The 27,707-nt window shown below is 39.4% G+C and overlaps 4 protein-coding genes across 4 annotated transcripts; 2 read left to right on the plus strand and 2 right to left on the minus strand.

Moving 5' to 3' along the window:
* Positions 1–3,144: 3,144 nt before the first annotated feature.
* On the minus strand, positions 3,145–5,878 carry LOC120783024 (adenosine receptor A1-like). The gene is made up of 2 exons (XM_040115685.1): positions 5,468–5,878; positions 3,145–5,211 (listed from the first exon to the last, which is right to left on the minus strand). The coding sequence occupies exons 1-2, from the start codon at positions 5,794–5,796 to the stop codon at positions 4,557–4,559; spliced, it is 984 nt and encodes a 327-aa protein (XP_039971619.1). The 5' UTR covers positions 5,797–5,878; the 3' UTR covers positions 3,145–4,556.
* Positions 5,879–12,689: 6,811 nt separating this feature from the next.
* LOC120783127 (adenosine receptor A1) lies at positions 12,690–14,635 on the plus strand. Its single transcript, XM_040115870.1, has 2 exons — positions 12,690–13,039; positions 13,999–14,635. Exons 1-2 carry the CDS (start codon positions 12,690–12,692, stop codon positions 14,633–14,635), a joined length of 987 nt encoding a protein of 328 aa, XP_039971804.1.
* A 4,221-nt stretch (positions 14,636–18,856) lies between these two features.
* On the plus strand, positions 18,857–21,296 carry rplp2 (ribosomal protein, large P2). Its single transcript, XM_040158642.1, has 5 exons — positions 18,857–18,970; positions 20,595–20,718; positions 20,826–20,874; positions 20,955–21,053; positions 21,167–21,296. Exons 2-5 carry the CDS (start codon positions 20,596–20,598, stop codon positions 21,241–21,243), a joined length of 348 nt encoding a protein of 115 aa, XP_040014576.1. The 5' UTR covers positions 18,857–18,970; position 20,595; the 3' UTR covers positions 21,244–21,296.
* A 2,131-nt stretch (positions 21,297–23,427) lies between these two features.
* Positions 23,428–27,515, minus strand: LOC120783368. The gene is made up of 6 exons (XM_040116325.1): positions 27,360–27,515; positions 25,789–26,402; positions 25,588–25,698; positions 25,168–25,229; positions 24,314–24,574; positions 23,428–24,059 (listed from the first exon to the last, which is right to left on the minus strand). The coding sequence occupies exons 2-6, from the start codon at positions 26,399–26,401 to the stop codon at positions 24,021–24,023; spliced, it is 1,086 nt and encodes a 361-aa protein (XP_039972259.1). The 5' UTR covers position 26,402; positions 27,360–27,515; the 3' UTR covers positions 23,428–24,020.
* Between the last annotated feature and the right edge of the window lie 192 nt (positions 27,516–27,707).

Raw genomic sequence — 27,707 nt, forward strand, 5'->3', positions numbered from 1 at the left:
GCACAGCTGCCCTTCATTATGTGCCAACTTCTCTGAATGTAAATGATCTTTCCAAAAATTGCCACACTTTCTGTTGTGACCTTAATGTGTAGGTCATACGAAAGTCGCATTTCTTTTGTACATGTCCACTGTATGCTAACGTTCAGTATGTCCATCACCTGTTGCTCTTAAACACTGGCCAAAACCATTTGCACTGACGAGTGCAAGTGGTCAGATACTTTATATCACTGTAATGCTGTTTGCAAGCCTGGTGAACCAAGTCTTTATTTTAGTCTACAATGTCGTCGAGTCTGGAGAGGAAATTGCTCCTAGAAGGTAATTCCTGATAAAACTGTTGCCAGACCACCTCATTCCATGCTAGGGGTTGTCATTTGAATAATGTGGCTGAATGATGTGTACGTGTGCATGTTTGAACTATTATTTTGGATGCAGCTGCAGAAGTATTCTGCAAAATGTATTACAAGAAATGCCCACGTGTTTTAACAGTCACAGGAAATGATTTGAAAGTCTACTTAGCAGGTTTTTCGGTGACGCACTGCCACTAAAAACACCCTGAAATTACAAGATGTGTTAAAACCTTCACATCTCGTCCTCTACGCAGACTCAAAATAACTTTTCAATCATTGTTTGCCCCTGTTGGATACTGGCATGTAAAAACTCACTTATTCTCTCTTTATTTTGTCTCACAGTTCAATCGAAAAGGTGTCCACTGCTGCTTGCAAAAGTATCTGTCCTTAAGGCTGAGGTAGTAGATTGAATAGTTGTGGGGTTTGAGTCCTCCCTCTGAGATAACTATACAATCTACTGTCTTTCCTAAGGAGACAGGTTGATCTACTGTGATGCCAATAGCCTGTGCGCACGTAAGAAGCTCCATGGATAAAGGAACTCATGGACTGAGTAAAGTAAATTTAAGAGATAACCCATCCCTCACCTCTGGGTAAGAAATTGCAGATACGACAAAGGCTTTATATATTTACCAGATGCAATGGGGGAACTGATCTCTTCTAATAACATGTTCTGAAGTTAGTACATATTGAGCGAAGTCTTGTTTTTAAGGATGCTGTGCTTGAAGTTGAGCCTAGCAAGGTGAGGTAGTAGGTTGTATAGTTTGTGGGATGGAGTAAATCCTACTCAGATGATAACTATACAGTCTATTACCTTCCTTGAGAGGTACAATGAGTGCTTGGAATGACGCTGACTCACACATATCAAATGATGAAGGAACCACTCTGATGCCATCTTGTGGACAAAGACTATCATCACTCTAGAAATTATCTAAGATTTGGGATCTCCACTGTTTGCACCCGAAGCTGTATTCACAAAAGAGTAATTCACAAAGCATATTAACAGATGAAAGTACGTCCTATGTCTGAGAGATGTTAGTGGAAGACCAGACGACTGCTGAGTCACAAACACCTACTCACACTCAGTAATGTTTTGTGAAAACAGGAGAATAGTCTAACAAGCTTGTAAACCATATTTTGATGGCCATTTAAAAAGGATTCAATTTGCTCTACAAATCGAAACCATCCAATAACACCAGAGATGGCGGTCACGATGCTGTCATACAATGTTTGCTGCAAATACAGTTTGCAGCGCTGATGATTGCAGTCACTCTTCAAACCACAAATGCGCTCTTCAGGCCCTCGTTTCTCTGACAGGTCATTAAGTGCACACTAAATAATCACCAACTGCAATAAACACAAAAATAAAGGTAATTTCATGACCATTGCCGGGTTGTCCAGTAAAATAGTTGCTATATGTAGAATTACCGCATCAAAGTAAGAGGACTTGTTTTGTTAGCTGGAAAAAATATCACAAGCTTATGGTATTTGATGTTGGACACAACATATTTAGCAAGTCAATATTTTAATTTGTTTCCCGGATTAAACCTGTGACGCAGTTTATAACATACTGATATGAATTCTATGTATCTGAATTTAATTGGATTTTTTCCCCTTACGCTCCTGTGTATTGACTAATATTTTATTCCACATTCACTGACTGACTGATCACCTGTTAAACACCAATCATTGTGGACACAAGCAGGAAGTTCATGAAGAAGTAATCTACAGCAATGGGTGTCAATGCCACAAATTCTTTTAGCTTAGGACTACCCAGTGTACCCTACTAAAAGTTGTTCTCTGCAGCTTTTGTGAATTGCTCTTAAGAGAAAACTCTTACTTAGGAACTTTTTCAGTGTCATTTGGGAGAATTCCTAGAGGTGAGATAAGATCCTGCGTTAATACGGCCCTAAAATATAAGAAATTATCATAAATGAGTGGGGGCAGCAGTAGAGTAAGTATTTTATTACGAATATCTTTGTAAATGGACAGCAACAGTTGTATGTGTCCGATACATTGGTCTGTCAGATAAATAAAGAATGAAGAAAACCTAACTGTGATCTCCTGCTTCTTTCACAGGCAGTTTAGAATTGTGACTGTTGTTCAGTGTGATTGTTTTCTGAATGATGCATTGCATTCGATATTAAAATCTTTTGGTAAAGGTTACAAAATGTATCACCCAGTAAACCAAGTGTGTGAAAAGTTAGTTATTAAGCTGTACGGTCTTGTAAAAATCAGCACCTTTCTGACTTCATGGAGCTCTCGCAGCAACGTCTTTCAAAGAATGCACTTTTGGAAATATATGGCCATTTTATATCCACAGTAAGATACCTTATTTACAATGATGATGATAATGATGAAAAATTCAGACAGAAATGTCACAATCAAAGTCTTACCCATGTGGAAATAGGAAATGAGTCTTGCATTTGAGAGTTGCTTGAAAGTGCAGCATTTTGCTATTGTAGTCTAAACAAATTAATTTATAATACATTTTGCCAGATAACGGTGGTATGGTGGTATAAATATGCACAAACTGTTTATGGCAGGCAGGAAGTGAATACTTACTAAAAAAAAACATTAAGCAAGTTTAATTCAACTTAAGATTCATTACACACTGTATGTGCAGAAGAAAATGAGCCGTATTAATTATTTTGAAAGCCGAGAAAATCAGACAAAGGGCTTGACTAACTAACTACAGATCTGCAGACACCTGAGAACAAATCTAATCAACATGCAGTACATCCTAAACTAATGAGGAACTTAAGACAAACAAACATAAAAACATACAAAACAGCGCGTCACACGTTGGTGCAATATGTTGACTCAAGAAAAACACATTTTGCTCTGATAGTTTTGTCTTCTTTTATTATATTCCTTCTGGATGCACTGCAAATATCTCATCATAATACTGTACTTCATAAGAAGAACACAAGAATAAAAACGGTCTAAAAATGCGATGCAGTTTGCCAATACATGTCATTTTAATAACACTAACAGATTTTAGGTTGCATTTCTTTGTCAGTTTAGCAGACGTGTAAGAAATTCTAAAAGTACATATTCCTGAGATTGCTTGTTAAAATTTTACAAAATGCTTCAGTTATTACAAACCAGGACAAATAATAAAACCTATACAGCATATTGTCAATGCTTTTTGTTAATGGCGGTAGTACAACTGGTAGATAGGTCACATATCGATGATATTGTAAATACACTGATCAGAAAATATGAACACCTGTACACCTCTTCAATAAATGCTACTTCTGTGATATTTGTAAGGTTCAATTTTTGTTGAGACTGTGTCAGACTAGTTGACTTAACCCCTCGGTCATCTCTAAGGCTGTACTTCATCGTGTTTTCGCATTAGAATGTTATTAGACTGCACTGTTTCTGAAATGTTTGTCTGATATTTTGTCTACTTCCATTTACATGGGAGAACAAAATATTATAAACAGATTTCTGTGTAATCCAATCCAATACAACAACAACAGAACAAAGTACAGATTAAAACAAATACCATGCAGCTGGCTTAACACTTGTCTGATGGAGCCTCAAATATGATAAAATAATTAAAATGTTAAAAAAGGTAGGGACTTATTGCAGGTTTTTTGTACTTTTCTCATCACCGTGCATGCATGTCCCCACACATTCCATGTTTCAGACTTCTGAGTTCATCAGTTTAAATTGACAGATCTAGTTGGCATAGTGTCTATGTCTAGTGTAAAAGTTGTACTCTTCCTGTTTATTTGAAGACAGTCATTTGAATTCCAAAGACAGTGTAATCTGTGTTTGAATGAATATGAAGAACTGGAACTTTAACAGAAACAGAGTGATGTGAAAATGGCTGTAAGAACTGAAGTATTGTAAGCTGAAGTTGCCCTTTCAAATCAAGCAGAAGTGGCCATTTCCCTCTGAAAGACAGTTTTTGCAATCCACACCAGCACGTGCACAATTAGCAACATATACAAGAACACACAAAGATTCCTTAAGATAACAGACAACAGATCTCTCTATGCACAGGTCTGGATTTGTTTACTGATACCATCCTTATCTATAAAACTGTAGCTGTCAGATTTCAGTACACTGCAAATGCTGTAAGTGACTTTATTTACCTTTCACACAATGTCAACATGATTTTCAATGTTTAATTATACTCAAAAGTCAATTAAACTTGGTACTTAAGAACACAGAGCACACATACAAGGAAATCTGCCTTCAACCAGAGTTGGCCACACTGCTAATGTTACTGCTGATATTGTTGTCTGTCGTCTGGCTTGACTGAGATCCTTGATTTTCCTCTCCACATGCAATATACTGTCTCCAGATCTTCAGGTATGCAGTCCTGATCTTTTGTATTTTGAACGCATAAACAACTGGGTTTACAGCTGAGTTAGCATGAGAAAGCAGGATGCCCACATGGAGAGCTATTTTTGGTACATTATTCAGGCCACTAAAGTAAGTAATGCAGTTCATTATATGGAGGGGGAGCCAGGACAGGGCAAACAGGGCCAATACCAGGGACAGAGATCCTGCCAGTTCTTTCTCTTTCCTCAGGTAGTTCTGAGATTGTTTCTGGGCACCGTTGCCTGGTTTATTTCTAAGGTTTCTTCGAATGGTACAGAATACAAAGCCATACAATACAGTCATAATCAACAGAGGTGTCAAAGTGCAGAGAAAAAAGTTGAAGTAAACCAGGTATGACTTGGGGATCACGGTTACAAAATGGCAGACATTGGTAGAGTTGACTGAATTAGACCGGTTTCTGGGGTCGTACCATCCAAGCATCGGAGCAAAGCTTAGTGGTATTGCAACAAACCAACATGCTGCTACCACAAACCATGAATGTCTCCGTGTTACAGTCCTTTTGTACCTAAAAAGAAAAACACTAATTACTAACACAATAAATTGTGTTTTCAAAAAATGAATAGTACAATTAGAAATTATATAAGTCATTGTAGCAGTGTACAGTGAATCAACGCCTTTTTGTAATGCAAGCCATGCAAAAGAGTCAGAGTTGAGGTTTAGACAAAGATAGATAAAAATGTAAAGCTAATGATTCAAAGCCATTCACAACAGCACTGTTTTATTTTTCTCAGCACAATAAAACATGTAGAAAAAAATCCTACCTGAGAGGGATATACACCCGGAGGTAACGGTCCAAAGCAATAGCTGCAAGACACATAACTGAGACCAAGGTCAACAGGATGACCAAACAGCTGAAGAAGAGACAACAGTGAAATGAAGTCTTCACTCGTCCGTCCACCACCACAGCCAACGGTATGGCTATACAGCCAACCAGAAAGTCAGCGACAGCCAGAGAGACGATAAGGCAGAAGGTGGGCAGTTGAATGCTTTTATTGGTCCACAGAGCCAAAATAACCAACATATTGCCCAAACAGCAGCTAACAGCAATGATCACCTCCAACAAAGTGTAGATCACTTCACCCACGCTCATCGTGCTTCCAATCTGGCTAATGTTTGAGGGTTACTGGTGTTACGTTTCTGCATGCGAGTCTGAGTCCGTTCCAGTTATCATTCATCTCAATCGGCGAGGCGTCTGAGGAAGTACTTGCCCACTCTGCTTCTTTTTTATTTCAAGTTGTGATGACACCAGATGAAACTTCCTGCAAGCCTTGCACGTGAATTTTCTGCAGGCTTGTATTTTTTAAATTTGTTTACATGGTTAGGCGGCGTTTAACTTTTAATACTGTACCAGGTCAGACTGTAGGCCGCTGCAGTAGATTACATGGGTGTCAAGAAAACAGACCAAAAAAACTAATAAGAGCCCTCATCTTAATTCTGTCTGTCGGGAGGAAACGAGACACTTTTTTTTTTTTTTTATCAAATGGGACTGATTTACAGATGAATACTTGCCAATACTTGCGAAGAGTTACATGCAAGTTTTAAGTTTTGTGATTACCGACAGACATTTCTCTCCATCTTAGGTGCTCCCTCCTTTGAAACTACCACCCTGAGGCCTGACAGTGTCGGTTTACAACAACCACATTCACACTGCTAACATCATAAAGCCCTGATTTTTCTACAAGCTGTTCAAGAGTGAGCTGAAAGCAGCACGTTACAGTCATTTTCACTATGGACGGCATTTTTTGTTGAATTGTGTGGCTCATGTCACTGCCGTAACATTAGTGTCTGTGTTGGGCTTAAAACAGAGTATGGGCATGAAAAGTTGTAATAAAGGGAATGTTGCAGGGAATTAGCGTGTTCCAGAGACATAGTTTGTTTTTCTCATACACAGTGAAAACTGTTTCCTAGGAAACATCCAACATTTCTCTCAATCTTGATCTTAATCTAAAAACTGATAAATTTTTTTTTTTCTCACTCATTTGGTTTCATTTCTTCATGCTGGTGGTTGTAGTGGTTGTGGTCGTGGTATATGCTCTAACTCAGCTAGTTGTTGGATTTTTCTGTTACTTCACTTCAAAAGAGAACCGTTGTTTAAGTTTGTTTACATGTGAAGAAAATCTTCAACAAAACTATTAAGAATGTACAATGGAATTAAAGAGCCACCACTGTTACCACTGTACAGCCTTTAGCGACTTTTTCTCTCATGCATCTCATTCAATTGACTGCACGGCAGCTGACACAGGCGTGAATGAGCTTCTAACTTTCTCTCAGTGATCATTTTACAAGTAACTATAGCCAAAATCACAGCACAGACGTTGTCTTTAACTTATGTCCATGGGGATTTTGTCGGACGACGTCGCAGTTATAAAATCAGCATTTTAGCAGTGCAGAGCACCAGCTTGGAAATGGCTTGGAAGTGACTGCTGGTTAACGTGTAGTCTTAATGGGCCATGTTTAAGTCACTATTTCACACTTGCTCCGTTGTCTGACTACAGAAACAGAAAAACATGTAAGTCAGAACAGCTATATTGGGAATTCGCGCAAATCTCTTAATTCATTCTGCTTGTTATCGCTTTTTGCACGTCATTTACGCCATTAAATGACGTGCATGAAGCTAAAAATGCATAGACATTACACGTGAAATGTCCCTGAAAGTGCCGTGCTGTTTATACACCATCCCATGATATCGTAGTTGTCAGTGGTATAATGCGGTCCCCTCTCATTCCTACTGTACAGAGTGCTGCAGGCATGATGTATTTCTTAAGGCAGACCCTAAAGTTAGTATCAGCCTGGTTCCTTCAACAAAAAGCCAATGGTATTTTTCCATCGGCTTTGGATTAATGCAGAAAATAAGCCCTGTGACAAATAAAAGTTTATGATACTTGATACGTGTTTTGTTCAGCAAGATAATCTTCAAAAAAAGAACATCACTTTTATGATTTTTGAAGCCTTAATACAATCACCAGAAATAAAAAGCTAATGTTAAGCTATAAATGAAGTAAACCATGGTCACATGACTTAAATTTAGTAATAGTTTGCCAAAATGAGAGTATAAACACTGGCTGTAAAGGCAGACTGGTGAGTAGATCGGTTTTTGTGTTTGGTGAGATCACGTTTAATGTCCCCGACAAACTGTGTAGTCTCATTTGGCCACTTGTTAGCAACCACCTTTTCTGTTGAGCTTGTATTAACAACAGACCTTACCTAAGGCATCTAACCAAATACCCATTCAAAAAACAGCATCGACTTAGGGGCGAGGGAACTGGAAGTGCGAAAATGCTAACATATTTCCGAGTTTTCGGACTCACTCCTGCAGCACTCTATACATAGTCGGTACAATCTGACAGATGCAGTGATGAAAGGTTGTTAAGAACATTTATGAGAAGGGGGCTGACAAACAGATTTTTGACCTGAGTCATGTACCACTTTTGTGCGATCAAGTGATTACAAAATGTGATTACTGTGTAAAAATCACAGGGGCCCCAAGGTCACCAATTTCACTTCTTTTGTCCGGATTTAGTATTACTGGTGCAGCACATTTAAAAAGGATGTGCATGCAAAGCAAACACTGACTTTCTCAAAAATATATCACATAACAAATAAAATGTGATGATCGCCACAATACCACAAGGAACTAGGTAAAATCATAACCATAAATTACAATGAAGGCAAAAAAAATTTAAAAATTACATTTTTTTAAAGGTAAAAGTGGCATGCTGCTGCTGTCCTACGGCCACAATGTATGGCACAAAATTTACAATTCAGAACAGTGGGCCCTTTGAGAAATCTCACAAAATAAATAAAATGAAACCCACCAGAAAAATTGACAGTAAGCTACTGAATCAGAGGCGGGAGGCATCATGGAAGGGCAAGCTCAGGATTTTGGGATAGTGACGGCTGTGGTAGAGCAAAGCTCATCGTCAGAGTTAATCTCAACACTTTTTTGTAAGTTTTTTGTTTTTACCCCCATCTTACTTTGGTGTCAGCCTCCAGTAGTTTTTTTTAAGTATTTTGTGTTTTTGTTGCCTGAATCAGAAATTCTGTCTAATCTTTCTGTCTGTCCGCTGGTATAGTAACGAGGCAGAAACCACTTTGATAAGTGTAGTTGTCTGTATGTGTATGTGTATATGTGTTTATCCATCATGCAGTAGCATCAGGGAGGCACCCGGTCGGTCAAAATTCATTCTGCAGAATGACAACCGCAGCAAACATACTTCCAAAGTCACAGACAACTGGCTTCAGTGACAAGAAGAATAAGGGGTCCTGCAACAGGTGGTCCGGCCCCCACAGAGCCTTGATCTCTACATCATGGAGTCAGTCTAGGAATACATAAAGAGACAGAAGACACTGAGACAGCCTAAATCCACAGAAGAACTGTGGCAACTTACCTTCAAAGTACCTTCTAAAACTGTGCTCAAGTGTACCGAGGAGAACCGGTGCTGTTTTAAAGCCAAAGTCCGAGACGGGAAATATTGATTTATGTTCTTTTTTTTTATTGCACTTTGTATGGTTTTAACTGATAAATAAAAGCTATTAATGACATTATTTTTAAAGGCATCCCACTGAATTTTCCGCTTGACCTAATCTGAGAGGAGTGCAGCTAATTGTTGATGTTGTCTGTGTTGGCATAACATTAGCAGTTAGCTGCCTAGCTGGAGGGAGTAGGAAAAACATTAGCTACGTGGCATGTTAAACAAATATCCCCGTTCTCTCTTTGGACTACATAATATTCGGCTAGCTAGCAAATAGCGTTGATGTTAACGTACACGAAGGGCTTGATGCCAAAACATTAAAAAATAAGCTCCCAGTAATGAGCCAAGATAACGTGTACATAAACACAATTGTCAAAACTGCGTAATAAATCAAAACTGACTCGCCAGTTTGCAGTTTTGCGCACAGGTGACAAAAAGCAAGTTGACAAGTGGTCAAAACTTCAGTGGGGTAAATTCGCAAGTAACAGTGGTTAACCCCAAATCTGCACCAGTCGGCTACATCCGCTTCTCCAGAGTTGAAAGCGTAGCCTCAGAGGTTCAGGGAGATTGTTATTTTGTTACATTTTTTCGTTCTGTCCCCTAATTGTCAAAAATTGCTTAATGCAACTTTTAATCCAGTGGCCAGATTTTTTTGGTATTATTATTATTAGATTGAGTCTGCAAAAGAGGCACTGTGTTCTACCCCACACATGGGGAATATCGGCACAGTAACTGCCTTTGGTTTTGATGGGAAGGCGAGGGAATGTGTCGTGCTTTTACTCTTTTGCATCACGTCGTCAGTTTTAACACATACGATGACTAATGAGTCAGTCTCCAAAAATAATTACTTCATGTGAAACCGGTGCCTGTTTGTCCTAGTGTATGTGAAAAAACAAGAATTAAAACATCTTTAAATTACGCAATAGTTAAATATTCAAATGAACCAATAAAGAAAAATATGGAGAGGCATGAAACAAAGACGTGTAAAATGCTCTCTGGCTGGTGCCAGGCAGACTTTGTCTCATGAACACCATTCACTGCTATAGAAGCAATATGTCTGTACATTGACATTAATATTCAAAGTCACTCTCTGTTTATTTTTGATTGATATTTTTTTGAACACCAATATCCTTTTGGAAAACGGCTGAGGTTGACCAATTAATATAGACACAGACAGAGGCAGCATAGCGGTGGAATCATTATGTCAGGGTGAAATTAATTCTGCATTCAGCTGCAATGCTTGTTGAGGGCATTGAGAATCATTGTGTTAATTGGAACCGATAATAATAACCAATAATTACTGTCATGTAATCCCTGAGGCACATGCGCAAGAGGATCCCTTCAAGACTATAATCAAATTCAATACTGTTCAATTGTCAGTAAGATACTGACAATTGGCAATCAATAATGGATGTGCACAAAATAATTTTGCACGATTAATATCTCACGTCATGTTACATTAATTGTTACTATATAACCACACTATCACAAAGGAGATTTTTTACATCACTGGGTCGATCCAAGAGGAAAGAAATAGAAATGAGCAAACTGCAACAAAGAAATGGGTGAACAATATACGTGCACTAAATACAGTATAATAGGTGTTCTCGAGTGCCGAATCAATACATTCGATACATACTGCAGTGTTGTATTTTTTTTTGCCAGTTTTGACATTTACAGTCACTGGGTCACCAGATGTGATAATTCATTTATTCTCCTACTTGACCTAATGAAGGCATGTGGGATGACAGAAGCCTAATAAAACTGATTCAGCGTCTGCTCCTGAACACTCTAATGCATACACCAGAGCCTGAGATCACAGGCAGTGTCCCAAAACAACATCCTGAGTCATCGCTTTCTTTAAAAAAAAATAAATAAAATAAAAATGTTGAGTGATCAGACTGAATATATTTAAAGGCAGATATTGAATATGCTCCCTTAAGCAACTGAAGACCATCTCAGTGATTGCCTGCTCAGTGATACCTGCTGCCAGCCAAGTCTTTTCATCCTCAGATGGACAATTAAATTAAGTATTGTGTAAGTAATTGAACTTTTGGATCTAATTCTCCGAGATACAGAAAGGTTGGATTTAGATTGTGTGGAGAACAACATAAAGAATAAGAGATATAATGGGGAAAATGTGCCTTTGAAATTGAATGCAAGCCCGTGAGAGAGACACTAAAACATTTATTAATTATTTTTAAGAAACAGCACTTAAATGTGTACATTATAACATCACAGCTGCTCAAAAATTACATAATAATAAAAAAAAGTTTTTGGACCAGATGGACAGAATTTTAATTAAAAGCTCGGAGTTAAAATGCTGTACTATGCTTTTACTGATGAGGATAAGTGATGAAATAGACCAAAGCTGCCATATGTCTGTCATTACATAATTCCAATTAGCCCTATATCTTTCAGGTATTGTTGTTGCATTATTAAAGGAGAACATGAGTATGCGTAATTTAGTTGATCCATAAGAAGGAAAGACCCTTCAGTCATACTACGATGATGATCCTAACAATAATAAAACTCACAGATTAACAGTCATTTCTCATTTGTTTAATCTGTACAAAAACCAAGGCTTAAAAATGACCAGTTGTGGTTTTTACGACAGGTGATTGAGCGTACTATTTCTTGGCTAAGAGCAGTGACTTCTGGAAGTCTTGTCATCACTGGTCATGACTGGATGTTTGAAAGTCCAAAAATTCAGAAAATAAAGTATGGGCTGCTATTCATTTTCTAAGATAGCTATGAGTTACAATCAAACATTTCTGAGTTTGGATAAGTCTGGTTATTTAAAGAATTGTTACTAAGATATGTAATGAGCAGGAGATTTTATGGTTGATAATTAAACTTGTCAGTGCTATCTATGGGACAAGTTTAATAATAATCTAATGGAGTTATAATTATGTAATACTGACACTATTTCTCAAACATAACTTTGGAGTTGCATCACCTACTCACTTACATACTGATACTGACATATTTGTAATAAGATGCGCACATCCATCTTCAGTTGAGCCTTTCTTATCTTTAACACCCTATTCAAACTGCATCATGCTTTTTGTAACATAAATACTACAGTTCCACCCAAAAACCACACACGGAGACACACACAAACGCACTTAATGTGAGCAAAACTATTGCTGCAGCGTGCTGCAGAAAGCAAAGTCCCTCCCCTCAATTTTATGACTCCTTTTAACAGACTAGTGAGAGAGTGAAAGAGAGAGAGAGAGTAAGGATGTAGAAGAGCGATGATGCACCGGTACCCAGTCTTGTGCAGAGCTTGAACAACATACAGAGGAATAATCATTCACCTCCCATGAGCACAAGTACCACTTACTGTGTAAATGTGGCAAAAAAAGTACACTTCTTACAGCTAGAAACTACACATAATGGAGGATGTTTCTATACTAAGGCAAAACCCAAAGTGGAGACAAGTTTCAACAGCCAATTTAAAATTTTTAACAATCTGAGCAAAGGTAAGCGAGATCTGCGAATAGTAAAAATGTCTCCTGGCATCAAGTCTCGGGAGCATGTGGACATGGTGTACATCTCCATTGAGACAGCTATTGCCCTGGCCTCTGTGCTGGGGAATGTGCTGGTGGTGATGGTGGTGTGTGTGAACCGGGCTCTCCGCAACACCACCTTCTGCTTCATCGTGTCTCTGGCTGTGGCTGACATCGCTGTGGGAGTATTGGTCATTCCTCTGGCTATTATCATCAGTCTGGAATTTAACACTCAGTTCTACACCTGCCTCTTCCTCTCCTGCCTGCTGCTCATCATCACCCAGAGCTCCATCCTTTCCCTGCTGGCTATCGCCATTGACCGATATCTGCGAGTCAAGATTCCCACCAGGTGAGGAACTGTTCTAAAACAACTTAGTTACACTTTGAATGATATAATTAGGTTAACACATGACTTTGAAATAAAATGAGGGAAAGAGAGGAAAGGTTTGTTTGGTAAGATTGTAATGGTTGATGAATGTTGTAATGACATTAAGGTATCAATGTGGTAATTGACTGTCTGTATACAGTAAGAAGAATAAAATATTCATAACCGAGAGCAACAAAAAGTAGTCGTCAACATAATCTCTACTGGTTATGATTGCTTATTCCAAGCCATCATAAGATTTCTTGATATGATTGAAACTCTTCCCACTAGGATTTGTGTTATTGACAAAAGTGCTCTGCCTTCATTAGCTAGATTTCACTAGAATTCAATTGATACCACATTACACCATATGTCAAATCAAGTCAAATCAACACAAATAACTTATATATATTACGCAAAATTAGAAAATTGTCTTAGATTTCCCTCAGTATCAACATGTTCATAATAAGTCACTTAATTGAACGCAAAAAAATGAAGTTACTTTCTAAAGTTGCCCCAAAAATATTCTAGAAGAACAAATAATTATAGCAGTAGTAGCACCAACAGCCTCTGACCTTTTTTTATATTGGTCTTAGCATCAGAGAAGCTAAACATGTGCTTTTATTCTCCAGACTGTCAATCAAGAGTTGGTAGTTCTCAGTGCTGATGCAAATCAATGCGCGGCACATCTAAAGCTTTTAAGCAAATTAAAATGGCCCTATCTGCCTAAATAACTGACATAGGCACAGTACATTACGGGATTTGGCAGCCGCCTACACTAATTTTTTTGTTTGAAATCCTGATGTCAAAAGTTGGCAATGCTTCTGAACAGTAACCTATGGACTAGGATTTGTTCAATGAAATACTATTACAATATTATGCATGTGTGTATCTGGTTGATGGAAAGATCTGTCTTCATTTCATGTCCAACATCCCTGTTCCAGGTACAGCATCATAGTGACCCAGGGGAGGGCATATGTGGCAGTTTGTCTGTGTTGGATCCTCTCCTTCCTCACTGGATTGGTTCCAATGATTGGCTGGAATAACCGTGATGCCCGAGGAAATCTCAGCACTTCCAGCGAGATTGTCTGCGAATTTACCACTGTCATGAGGATGGACTACATGGTATACTTCAATTTCTTTGGCTGGGTGGTGGTTCCGCTGACCATAATGATTGCTCTGTATGCAGAGATCTTTAGGGTGATCCGGCGGCAGCTTAACCGACGTGCTGAGGCCACTTCTGACGGAGAAAGGTACTATCGGAAGGAGCTGAAGCTGGCCAAATCACTGGCCTTGGTGGTCTTCCTCTTTGCTGTGTGTTGGCTGCCGATACACATTATGAACTGCATTGACTTCTTCTGCCCAAAGTGTTATATACCCAAGTTTGCCACATATGTAGGAATTTTCATGTCCCACGTAAACTCAGCCCTCAACCCAATGGTTTATGCATTCAGGATAAAGCGGTTCCATGTCACGCTGGTCCAGATCACTCGCCGTTGCATGTTATGTAAACGCACAGAGCCCACCCCATGCCCCACTAGCACACCAGCCCTTACGGAGAAAGTGGATGGAAACCTGTAACAAGAACTGGAGTGTTTCTGTGTACTTTGCTTTCAGTGAGACGGTGCAGCGATGAGACTCGTGGGATTACGTGGTATTTGGAATATGAACCCATTACCAGAGACAACAAAGCACTTCCCTGAGTCGTGGAACAAATTCATTTCTGACTCATTCACATTTCCATCCTTCTGCATTACTTTGTTTTCACTCGAGGCTTTCTTAATTGATTCATATTGAATTATAATATGTATGTCAACATAATAAGTACTACAACAAACATTTCATGTTCAAAAAGCTTGTCGGTAAATTCCCCAGAATAAACATGCATATCTACTTCATTAAATATGCAAATCTTACATTTCTTATTTCACATTTACAACAGTTTAAATAAATGTTAAACAACACTGAGAGTCTTCGGCCATGGCAGCAACGTTGTGAGTGCTTTAAGCTAAATGCTAACATGCTCAAAAGGACTGTTATCATGCTGATGCTAAGCATGTATAATGTTTATATGTTTACCGTATTAACTTTCTTACTTTATCATGTTAGCATGCTAACATTTTATAATTAGCACTGAACAACAGTAGTTTTGCAGGTATTTGGAGGTAAGGCTAAGCAATATTTCATGGCAATCCGTACCACAGCTGTCAAGATGTTTCGCTCAGGACCCAAGCGGTGGACTGACTGACCAAAATTGTCGAACAGAGCCATGCTGCTAGCATGGCTAAAAATTGGAATATTGGCTAAAAAACAGCATTTAGTACAAAGAATTAATTTGCAAGAGCTTACCTTGTTTTTTTTTTTGTAATCACGTGAACAAAAGCGACAGAGTCAGAATGGGAAGATTTATTGAGTAAAGATCAATAGAGACCATTCAATATACAGGGAGGAAAAGGCCCTGACTGCACTGAAAATTAATACCAAAGTCACTAAACCAAATGAAACAAAACTCTGGCAACATCACAGCAATTCAGCCATTTGTCTTTATCACAGGATGCAGGCACCTCTTTAGCTAATTCAGCTAGTTTAAGCCATATGTCAATAGCTATGGCAGATTGTTGAAAAGGCGCTGAAGCATTTCAGTAAATTAACTGCAGAGCATTATGCCTTAGTGATTTATTCCTGCTCTAAACTCTAAAGCTTCTACTAAAGCAATGTCAGTTCTGCTTTCTCATCAGTTTGACTTCTGCCTGGTTTCAGTTGGACCATTTCCAGTCAAATACATTAAAAAAAGAGTAGTATAGTATATGCATGTTGAACTGTTTTTTTCATTTGATGTGGTTAAATCACCAGGTTTGTGTACATGCTTACAGCTCCAGAAAGATATTTATTTAACTCAGATGTATATACATTCACCTACCAGGTATTCTGACACCCTCAGACTTGAAAAGTTGAACAATTTCACATGAACGCACGAAACCACTCTCTATCTCTCTGTCTCTGTCTGCCTCTCCTTCACCAACACATCAATACGTAGTTCACCATCTGTCACCTTTATCCATGTTGAGGGATTTGAAACTGCTGAGCACGGTCTAATCCTCAACCCTCGTCTTAGTGCGGCATTCACTGCCTTCACACTTCACACTTGCCTGGGCTGGGGGCCTACCGAATGGTGAAGGGGCACAAGCACCGTGTAGGTGTGGAGACAAAACGCCAGGAGACTCTATTAGTTGTGTTCATCATCTTGTCGTCCTAGACTAAACTTCTGTGAGGTAAGACCTTTCATATTCATCCCAAGACAGCTGCAACAAATTTGTGAACTTTCATACGAGACACTATCTGTACTTTTATCATTTGAATATTTTTAGAGGACTAAATGAAACTTTAATTTGCAGCACCAAACCACAATAAAATGGCTGACACTGATCAGGCAGAGGGTGGCCAAGATCTGGAGGCTCCAGAGGAAGAGCTAGATGATGAACAAGCCCTGCTACACTTCAGTAAATACTGTGAAGCCCGGCGTGCATTACCTTGGGAGCAGTGGACCTTCAGAGAGAAGGCAAACTATTATATGGACCGCATCTTCCTCGGGGTCTTGATCCTTTTTTTCCTCATGCTGCTGGGAGAATTTGGCTATAAAATGTGGTATGTGATGAACGTGAAGAAGATTGCAGAGTTTGTGTCAGATTCGATGGTCTTTCTGTTTGACTGGCTCTTCACACATGAGAGAAATGAGGAGCTGGCTGAATTGTAGTTTGATAATAGAGCAACTGTTAATCTATTCAGTATACCCAGCATTGCTGTGTGGGATGATCACTCAGTTGTGTTTTCTACCATGTTTACCATGCGCATGTGATACTACAAATGCCCAGTAAAGAATCCATTTATCGTTACATCGTAATTACAGATTCAGTAATGTATGAATGATTTGTGAACTTTATTTTTGATGATGACTTCATGGAAATAAAAAAATGTATGCCATTGACTGTATCATTATTCTCTCCTACAGTATAGTGCACACAAGATTTATAGCATCCCCACTTTCTGGTTGTTGTTTTTCATGTGTGCATTTTTATTGCGTAGTTAACCCATTCTGCTTGATCAGTTTTATCCTCAATAAAATGTCACTCAATTTTAAAATTGGTATTGGAACAGATACAGCATATGCGATATTGGCACACAATGTACATTTTTAAGTTTTAAGCATTTAAGAGACAATTAAAGGGGAAATACCCCGCTGCAAAGGGTTAAATTGAGATATGATAAGCTAAGTCTCCTCTACTACTATACTCAAGTAAGATACAGTGTTAGGTAGTTGTACTCGAGTGTTTTCGTTATGTGCTACTTTAAACTTCTCCATTTTAGACAGACGTATGGCACTTTTTACTGTTGTTGCTGTTTACTTTGATGATTTGTAGAAGAGCTTTAAAACCAAATATATTCGGTTTACTACACTATTAAGACAAAAAAAGCAACAAATTTTCACATTTGAACAGCTGAAACCAGTTAATTTTTTTCTGTCTGATAAATGACTAAAACGATTCACTGAAAACCAAAATAGATATCATTTAATTTTCGGTAGATCCAAAAATCAATTAATCAAATAATCGTTGCAGCTCTAAAATAATGGAACAAATGTGATAGATTTCTTTCATTCATGTAAGCATTTTTTTTGTTTTTGTACAGAACTTGAATAAACATTTTAATGAAAGGGCTACATGTAAACATATATTGATCAAACTTTTCAATAGAAGGTATGTCTCCTTCTTGTATGCAGCCAGTTGGGCCATTGTTGTACCCAAGGGGGTGGATATTTTTCCTCCAGTGTCTTAGTCATATCCATATTATAAAAATAGCTGAAACAGATTCATCGTCTGCCAGTTGAATAATCGATTAATCAACAATGAATCTCATTATTATTTTCATGAATACTCATTTGGTAAATTAAATGCCAGAAAATGGTGAAAAAATGTCCATCACAATTTGCTAGATCCCAAGTTGACATATTCACATTGCTTGCAAAACCCAAAGATATTCAGGTTACGGTGACAGAAAATGGGGAAAAATAGCAAATCCCCACAGCCTAATGAGGATTTGAAAAGCAGGGACTAGGGAATGTTTGGAAATTTAGCCTGAAAATGTACTTTGACAGATCGATTATCAACATAGCTGCTGATTGATATTGGATTCTCAATTAACTGACTGATCATATCAGCTCTAAATGATGGAATTAGCCAATTAAGATGTCATTTAACCCAGATAAAGCAAGTAAGGTCTTCTTTAGTTATATGTGGTGTATTTTAACACACTTTTTTTTAAAAAAATGATGGACGATAAAGTTCCAGCAGGTTTTAACACATGAAAGCCTCTAAGTTGAGCTGTGGTGTCACTCTGTTCTTTTCACTTAGCTGTTGTAAAACCTAAAATAATCCATCTTCTTTCAAAGGAGGAGAAATAGGAGCCCTGAAGTTCAGTGGTTGAGCCAAAAATAGCCAGTTTTGCAGAGATTTGCACCTTCTTGTTTAGGACTTTGAAAATGATCTGCTGGATATTGATCCACCAATCTTACAGAATTTTATTCAAATCAACACATTAACAACAATGACACCGTGTTGACATGAAATAGAAATTTCACACATAAACTAATTAAGGTAAGTTGTGAGTTAATTATATTAACATAGTATAAAGATGAAGAAAAACAAACCTGAGGTGTGTATTAGCTGTAGGTGTTATTATGTAGAAAAAAAAAACAAACAAACCTAGTTTGTTTATTGGAAAACGCTGACGTAGGTGTCTAGCATCCAAACGGACCAATGGAATCGACGCCCTCCCTTCCTCCACACGGTCCGGTCCCGCCCCTTCCTTCTCCCGGATTTCCTGGCGTGACCGACGTTTCGTGTCTGTTTAGACTTAAAAGTAAGTCAGACTTTCGCTATCTTAAACCACTTGTGCGTCGATTAGCCGGCGTGTCGCAGTGTTTTTAATGTGACATGTGCTGCACGGGTGCTAATAACAACGGATAAATGTGGCGCTGCCGGAGTAGAATCTCGGCTCCAGTGGAAGACAGGCGGAAAAAAAAAACCCCACTGGGCGCCATGCTGCCTCCGTTAGCCCCGAAAAACGCGTGTCACAGTTATCACGGCCTAAGACTGCGGCAGAGGCTGCCACAGCAGCTGCTGACAGTGAAATACAAACTCTAACACGCCTTTTTATTCTTGGCTTCTTGTCCGTGTCAGATTGAAGTTTAACATCGTTTTAGGATAGGGACAAGCGACGCTAACGTTAGCTAAGCCAAACCTCAAAGTCGGCTCCTCCCAAGCAGATTTGCTCGCTTGTCGTAAGAGTGCCGCAATATATACAGTAATTCGAAGCAGCTACTGTTATTTTTCTGCCTGAGTTCTGTATGTTTAACGGTGTTTACTTCACGTACGTACCGTTATCGTGATAGGTAGGGTTAAAAATAAACCTACCAGGTGGGGGAAGCGAGCACGTCAGCCACCTAGCGGTGAACCCAGGCTTTAAAAATGGCTGGCATATTGGTGAAGGACAGGATACTGTTGCGTTTGAGTTCTTTGGAGGATACAGGAGTTTGTACTAGTTATCTTCAGGAATACAAGAATCATACAGTACTAGGTCCAAAATGATTATGTCACCTATCACTCTCGATACCACAATTAGAGCTGAAATTAACTGTAAATAAAATAATCTCCATATAATGTTATATTATGGATATATGAAATTGTTGAATATTTTTGTTTTGTGGACTGTTTCTCAGACAAAACAAGCAGTGTGACTCAGTCGTATGTGAATCTGTTGTTGTTTTTTGTGCATTTTGTAGACCAAATCATTAATTGAGAAAACAATCAACAGATTAATTGAGAATGAAAATAATCGTTACTTGCAGCCCCAGCAACTAACAAGACTAGGGCTGCAACTAAAGATTGTCTTCTTTATTAATTTTATTGTCAGTGAAACTCCATAAATTAGAAAAAAAAGGTCATTCTGTTTACTATATATAACAAAGGCATAAAGTCCTCGCATTTTAGAAGCAGCTGTAAGCAGCAACGGTTTAGTGTTTTGTTTTTGTTTTTTTCCTTAATTGTTTAATTGTTCCAGAAATATTTATTAAAATCATAAAAAGGAGGAAAGTAGAAAATCCTCATCTGGCTAATGATGATTTGAAAAGCAAGAACTAGGGTGTGTTTGACAATTTAGCCTGCAAAATAACTTTTGAACTCTGAATGATGAAATTAGCTATTTAAGGTGTCAGTAGACTCAGCCAAAGCAAGCAAGGACTTCTTTAGTTATTTGTGGTGCATTTTAACCCACATTTAAAAAAAAAAAAAACAAAACAAAAGGATGGATAGCAAGGTTCCAGCAGGTTTAACACATGAAAGCCTCTAAGTATAGACGTGGTGTATTTAATGTAAGTGTAATTCTATTCTACTACTTTCCCAGACTTGGCATCAGTGTTGCATATCCTGTAAAGTTGCACACACACTGTTCACGTGTCATTTTGTGTCTTCATCTGTCGATACAGAATGCGTTACGTGGCCGCTTACCTCCTGGCTGTGCTCGGTGGAAACACCAGCCCCTCTGCAAAGGACATCAAGGCCATCTTGGGCAGCGTGGGAATTGAGGCAGATGACGAACGCTTAAACAAGGTTTGCAATTTAACAGCAGTATATTATGCAGTTCCAAAAGCTGTTCAAATTCTTTTCCAGTGAAAACGCTCTGTGTCTGACATTAAATCTTATATATTTCTCTGCAGGTCATTAGTGAGCTGAATGGAAAAGACATCAATGAAGTCATGAACTCAGGTAAAGGTCCCTGAAGGAACACAACTATAGATTTCAGTATGATGTGCATGGAAGATGACCAAAAATTGTGTTTCTTACAGGCCTCTCGAAGTTAGCCTCTGTACCAGCAGGTAGTGCTGTGGCGGCTCCTGCTGCTGCTGCTGCTGGGGCCGCCGGAGCTGGGGCTGCGCCTGCTGCTGGTACGTGTATATAGCCCCCTCATTCTTAACTTACAGTCGAATATCAGTGCTGAAGATTCTTTCTAACATTTGTCTGTTGTATTGACTGTTGTCTTTATCTGTCTCGTTTCCAGTGGAAGAAAAAAAGGAAGAGAAGAAAGAGGAATCAGAGGAGTCAGACGAAGATATGGGCTTTGGACTCTTTGATTAATCTGCCTTCTTCGTGTTTAAAAAGCAATAAAAATGTAAAAGGTTTACACATCATTTTTTCTTTTTGTTCTTTAATTGGTTTAAAATTGATCCTACAAATTATGACTGTGCACAGGTAATTACTCCCAAAGACATTACCATTAAGTGTTGTAGAAATACATTGTCTGGCTTTCAGGTCTTGATGTTGCAAGCTACTTTGTTGCCTGCTAAAAATAATCAAGACTGGGCAACCCGTCATCATTAGGCAATCCAGACCCTGCATGTGGTCAGTCTGTCCTGCTGCCGTCGTCCAGATAACTGAGACCACATGATGGCACAGGCTTAAAGGAACAAGAAATGATCCAAACACAAGGGTAGCCACACCACCAAAAACGGCTTTGGAACCTGCTTTCACTCAACAAATGACTGACAGCCTTAGTTATTTCATGTATTTGTAATTTTTCAGTGGTGTTTGGTCAGGCAGTTCACGCACTTCACATTATTTCTGGCCCTGCAAAGACAGACTGTAGTTAAAATGTCTTTGGTCGGGTTACTGGCAAACTTGTGAACAAGTTACAACTTCCAAATTAAAAGGAGAAGATGTCACGCAGATGGTAAAGTTTCCCCACAATGGATGTAGGTAAAAGGTTTAGCTTGCCAAACAGGTTTAAATAACAACTTTAGTAATGTTTGCCGTGCGTGCAGAGACACCACAGTGCCACAGAGCTGTCATTACTCCTGTGCTTTCCGTGGTCTGAGCCAAGACTGCTGTGGAAAAAGCTCTAGTGTCCTAGCGTGTGTATGAGATTTGAGTCATCAGTCACATCACAGTTCCATCTTTTGCAATTCAATTGTTACACAGCTTTGATCGTGCAACAGCATGTTTAAGTCACTGAGCTCAACACTGTTAAGTAATCCTTGGAAGAAAAGTGACCTAGATTTTTCTACTACCTGCCTGTTTGTCTTACCTGATACATCATCTGATCTTGGGTCAACAAGTTAAGTAAGATGAACTTTATACTTTACTAAGAAAAAAAGAAACAAACAAAAAAAACTTATCGGAACTTAAAGAATTGAGACATTAACGTTTATGAAATTATTTCACTTCATGATTTGCATTAACGCCAAGTAGATTTACAGCATGACTCCCGTGTGGCACTAGGACTGCTGTGTTCACAGAGTGGTTCCTTCCATCATCTTTTCCTCTACTTGCCTCTGCAAACCCCTTCTCTAGGGTATTAAATGAGCGCATGTGTTGCATAGCATAGTGCTGCGCTAGAATCCCCATGTGAGCCTATTAGCTCTGGCAGGACATTTGGGCAGTCGTCTGTTTTGTTGGAAAGGTCTCCCACCTGCAGGGGAACCTGTTCCACAGGTGAGAGCCATCACTGAATGCTTTACCCATACAACTGACAGACTGTCACATTCCATCTCATTATTTCCTGGCAGCCTCTGTGCTGGCAGTCTATTATAGATGCTGTCAATAATGTCTACATGAACACACCATGAGCACATTCGTAATTGATGTCGAGGCATTTTTCCTTCGTGTTTCCCCGTGTACACGATTTATTACAAAACACTGAACTGATTAACCCGAACTGCGCATGTGGTTGCAGCAGTCATGACATGTTCATTTCAGTCTAAGGTGTTGCAGGAATGTACTTTTTAAAAATACGTTCCCCTGCTGCAGGCTGTTGTCTCTACTGGTCTGTTGCCAGTTCCCTTTTTTTTTTTTTTTTATCTTTTAAAAATTGTCTTGCAAGCTTTCAAATTTATGTTGCAACCTATTGTTGGGGGTCCTGACCCCAGGTAAGGACACGCTGCTTTAGAGCTCAAGAGGTCTGTGGACCCCGAACAATATCATTAACAGTCAAAAAAAGAGATACTCCCATCCACAAGTCTTTGCCTTTCCTAAACAAGTCCAAACAAATACATATTAGTCTGCAGCTGTTCGATGCTACTCATTCCATCAGATTCACCCTTTGTGCAGGAGGAAAATTTGGATTTCTCGGAATAAAAGTGGCTGAGCCTGATGACCGTTTTCCTGCTGGCGTGAGGCTGCGACTGCCGCTAGTGAGGCCCGTCTTATTTATTGATTGCGAACAGCTGCACGGTTACAGAGATTTACGCGTGAGCGCAATTACCAAAGAATAAAGTTTGACAGTGATGAACAGTTTCACGATGACAAAAATAAAATGGTTCTGCATTAAATTAAATATCTTTTATTTGAGTATGTAATATGAATGCCAGCACTCATATCAACAATCATTTCACATTTTAGTTGAGCTTCTTTTAAATAACATTTTAAATCCTAGAAATGTAAAAAACATATTGCACAGAGTTGTCTAGCTTCTATATTATATCTCAAAGGTTATTGCACTGCTCTTTCCTATTATCACAAATCAATGTACAGAAAGTATCTTATTCAATGTTGGATTTGTCAAAAGAGCATCATATTTGTAGTGTCATAAGTAGAAGTATGTGATTCTGAAATACTGCAACATGATTTAAGACATTTCAATCTGATCTTCGATGCGAAGCACAGACTCAAGTCTACCAAAGCCATTCAACAGTTTTTTTTTTAGTAAACACTGTGTTGCAAACAGTTTCAGTTTAAAAATGAAATATTTTGAGCTTGTACACGGACTAAGAAGTTGTAGCTCTTCTGCTCTTAAAAACAAATGTTTTTAAAAGGGAACTTGTGCTTGCAAAACCTCCTTAACCACATCTGGCGCTGAGAAAATATGAACAGTAAAGGTTTCCCTTGGAGCAGTGGTGTTGCTTTCGCATGGCCGTGTTTCAGTCATCACTGTCGGACCATGGATGATCTGTACATGCCTGCAAACGAGAACAGGAGTTTTAAACCAAACCTCTCGATGTGCCTGTTTTTCTCCGCGACTGTTCAAATTGCTATGTACAGCTATACAAAGCAAAGAGCAGGGATAGTTCCAGAAAAAAAAATAAAAAAGAACATTGGGGAGAACTGAATTAGAACGCTTATACATGGGTTAAATAATATAAAAACACTAAAGCTGTGTGCTTCTAACGTTTAGTGTTCTCCTCTGCTTTATTTCCTTACGCCCGCATCTTACCTGTTGGTATTCAAATCGGTCCCGTAGATAACGGTTCCCCAGGCCTGTAATGTGACCTAAATTCTGCATGGAGAGCCCGGCTATCCTGGCTGTAAAGTCGAGCGTAAAGGCCAGCTTGACCAGCTCGGGTGCTGTCGGTGGGACGGTGGGACGACTTTGGCTCGGCGACGCCTCTTTTTCGAGATAGGCATCAGCCAGCTTCTGGAAGGAAGAGTACGTCATCCGCTGGAAGAAGCTGCTCAGGGTGGGGTTATCTCTCAGCTGGGGGAGGTAAGGAGAGGAAGGCCGTCAGTAACTACAGTACGCGTTGACCTCCTGGGGATGTAGTGCTCACAAACATTCGTGGTAAAAAGTAGAAAATCAATCGTAAAAAAAAGCTTAAACGCTTAAAAAGAACAGCTGTTGGTGAAATTAATTTTGCGATGGAAAAAGGCCAAAAGTAGATGATGTTTTTGAGGTCATTTCAGCCCAGGTGCAATGATTTACTGTTAAACGCTGATGCACAAACATTTATAGATGCCAATAACGTTTCTTGTTATCATTATTGATTATCTGCTGGGTGGCTTCCCACTTTAACGTGAAGTCGGATCGTGGAGTTTGTACTTTCTGTTATGCGACTTTATGGTACTTTTTATGGTTATGAACGTGCTTTTACCTCCTGCTGAAACTGCTGAGGCAGCTTCGACAAACACCCTTGCTAAAAAATACTCGCAGGATTGATCTGATTAATTCCTTAATAGTTAACCAAACGCACGATTTTATGAAAAGCTGGACTATGTCAGAAGCAATTAAAGCACTTGTCCTGTAGTTTTATCAACTCAATTCTTTTACCTAAGACAGCAATGAATACCAACCTTGTCATCTATGGCGTCACCCTGCTCCTTTGTCAAAGCAATGATCCTGTTGATTACTTCCTCTGGGACAAAAACAAGACCGTGAGGAAATAATAATCAATGTGCAGAACGACTCACGATACCAGAATCTGTTTTTGTAATGCACAGTTATAGGGATTAAATACGGAGTGGTTATGAAACTCATTTTTGAGGAGAATAATGTGTAAGATACAAAGATGCACAACAAGGAGAAGACATGATGAAGTAATACATTCTGGAAATTCACAAAGTGAACAAAACTTTCACAAACTAAATTTAGCAGTAAAACACCGTTTTCTGCCATTAACTGCTACTTTGCAGTGTTTAAAAGCTGCCATGCATTTGACATTTTTTCACACTTTAATTGTGGATCAATGAGCGTAAAGAGTAACTGGTTCCTACCATCTGAGAGACGTTTAACTTCCTCGTTTTCTTTGACCTCGTGGACAATTTTTTCCATTTCCTCTGACACTTTCTCATAGTACGAGTATGTCGGTTCCACCCTGATAACAGCTGCAAAGCAAAGGAAGCATTGAGAGTATTATTACAACAGTCACGTGACCCAGATTTATTTACCCAGTGAGGTTCAATCCCCAAATTTACCTTCAATATCAGTGATGTCAGCAGGGATGAGATCTTTACCGGGTTTGTTTGGTTTTATCAGAGACAGCCGCCTTTTGGAGAATCTTCTTTTTAAGGACTTTCTTCTCATGGACTTCTTCTTTTGCGAAGTGACTGGAGTTGCGGGCAGGCAGGCGGTGGCAGCATCAGAGGCCACTTCTGCCGTGGAGTCCTTTGGCGTCTCTGAAGGACTGGCCTGCTCTTCATCTTTGTCCTCATTACTCTTGCGAGAGAAAAAGCTTAATATATCTTTCCAAAATGACTGTTTCTTGTTCTTCCTTGATTTTTTGGCCGGCTTCTCTGATTCCTCAGGACATGTTTCAGGCTGATTTGCGGGAGGTTCGAACGCAGAAAATACACCAGTTTCCCTGTCGTCCAATCCCTCGGCCAGGTGAAGGGAAGGGTCACTGGAATGTCGTCTCGGCTTTTTTGTCACCCACTTTTCTTTCCTCCCAGACCTCTCTTCCCCCAGAGCCCCATCGTTCAGGCTGAGGCTGCGCTTGACGTAAACCTCCAGCAGACGGATTGTATCCTTGTGAGGCACCGAAATCAACTGGCCGTTATTGGGCCTTTGTTTTTCCGTCTGCATTTCCATTCTGGGATGGATATGAGAAAAAGAAAACAACATCACACATACAACAGGTTATTAGATTCTTCTGCATTGAACCTCTGCCACTTTCACCCAGAAATCACTTGTGCTTTACTTTACTTGCGCAAACAATGAGCTTCTTCAGGGACGCCTTTAGAGTTTAAACAGTTTATTGATTACTTGATTAGTCGATCAACAGAAACTTTTTCAAGCAAAATTGCCAAACAATGCTTAGTCCCAGCTTCTCACTTGTGAGGATTTGCTGCTTTTACTGTCTTATGTGATAATAAACTGGAAATATCTCTGGGCCAAAAGATTAGTCAGTTAATCAATGATGAAAATAACCATTAGCTGAAGCCCTAAACTCCATCCAGATGCAACTGACTCTTATTTCCATTATCAGTGGATCTGCCAGTTACTTTCCTGTTACTTAATTTAATCCATTAAATGCCAGAAAACAGCGAAAAACATCCATCACAATTGTCCAAAGCCCGTGTTGAACTATTCAAATTGCTTGTTTGCCTGACCAACGGTCACAAACCCAAAGCTATTCAAATTACTATCACAGAGAAAGCCCATTTGAGAAGCAGGAAACCAAAAGTTTCTGCGTTTTTTCTGTCCATTGTCTTATCGATGAATAGAAGATCGCCCGAGCTTTAAATTACATATAGTTACAAAGGTTTATTAAGTGGACCAGAGAGCCCTTATTCTCTTTCATTCTATTCTATTGCAAGTCTGTGGATTTTTCTTTTTCTTTAGCTGCAGAAATGTCGAAACGTTTTCAAAAACTGTACAATGTCGGAGGAATAGGAAGATCCGTAAAACAAGAAGAAGAAGAAGAATACGAAGAAGAAGAAGAAGAAGAAGAGGAAGAGGAAGAAGAAGAAGAAGAAGAAGAGGAGGAAATGTCTGTAGCTGGTGGTTATTCGGTGCCAGAGTATGGTCACTGCATCCGCGGACTCACCTGGTCGCCTTCACCGGTCCGCGGGAGTTTTCGGGAAGTCACCGAATGTGCGTGTCTCGCCGCTGGCCGCCTTAAAAATAAGTCGGCTCCGCACACCCCGACGTGCGCGCGCCGGCCCACGTACCTCCGCCACGTTCGGACACGTCCCACCTTCCGCCCTCAGCTGCCGCCGCCCGCCGTCATCTCCACCTGAGGAGGCGTGGGCGGGGGGAAAAACATCACCTGCGTCCCTCGCGGAAAGGGGCGCTTGTTTACGGTTTCGCTCTCGGTTCCGCGTCGAGTTTTCACCGTGGCTCGGCTTCTTTTCCTGTCAGAGGCCGCCCTTGATAAGAAGCGGGACTGGGTGGA

Source organism: Xiphias gladius, chromosome 21 (genome assembly GCF_016859285.1).
Source record: "Xiphias gladius isolate SHS-SW01 ecotype Sanya breed wild chromosome 21, ASM1685928v1, whole genome shotgun sequence".
Taxonomy (NCBI): Eukaryota; Metazoa; Chordata; class Actinopteri; order Istiophoriformes; family Xiphiidae; genus Xiphias; species Xiphias gladius.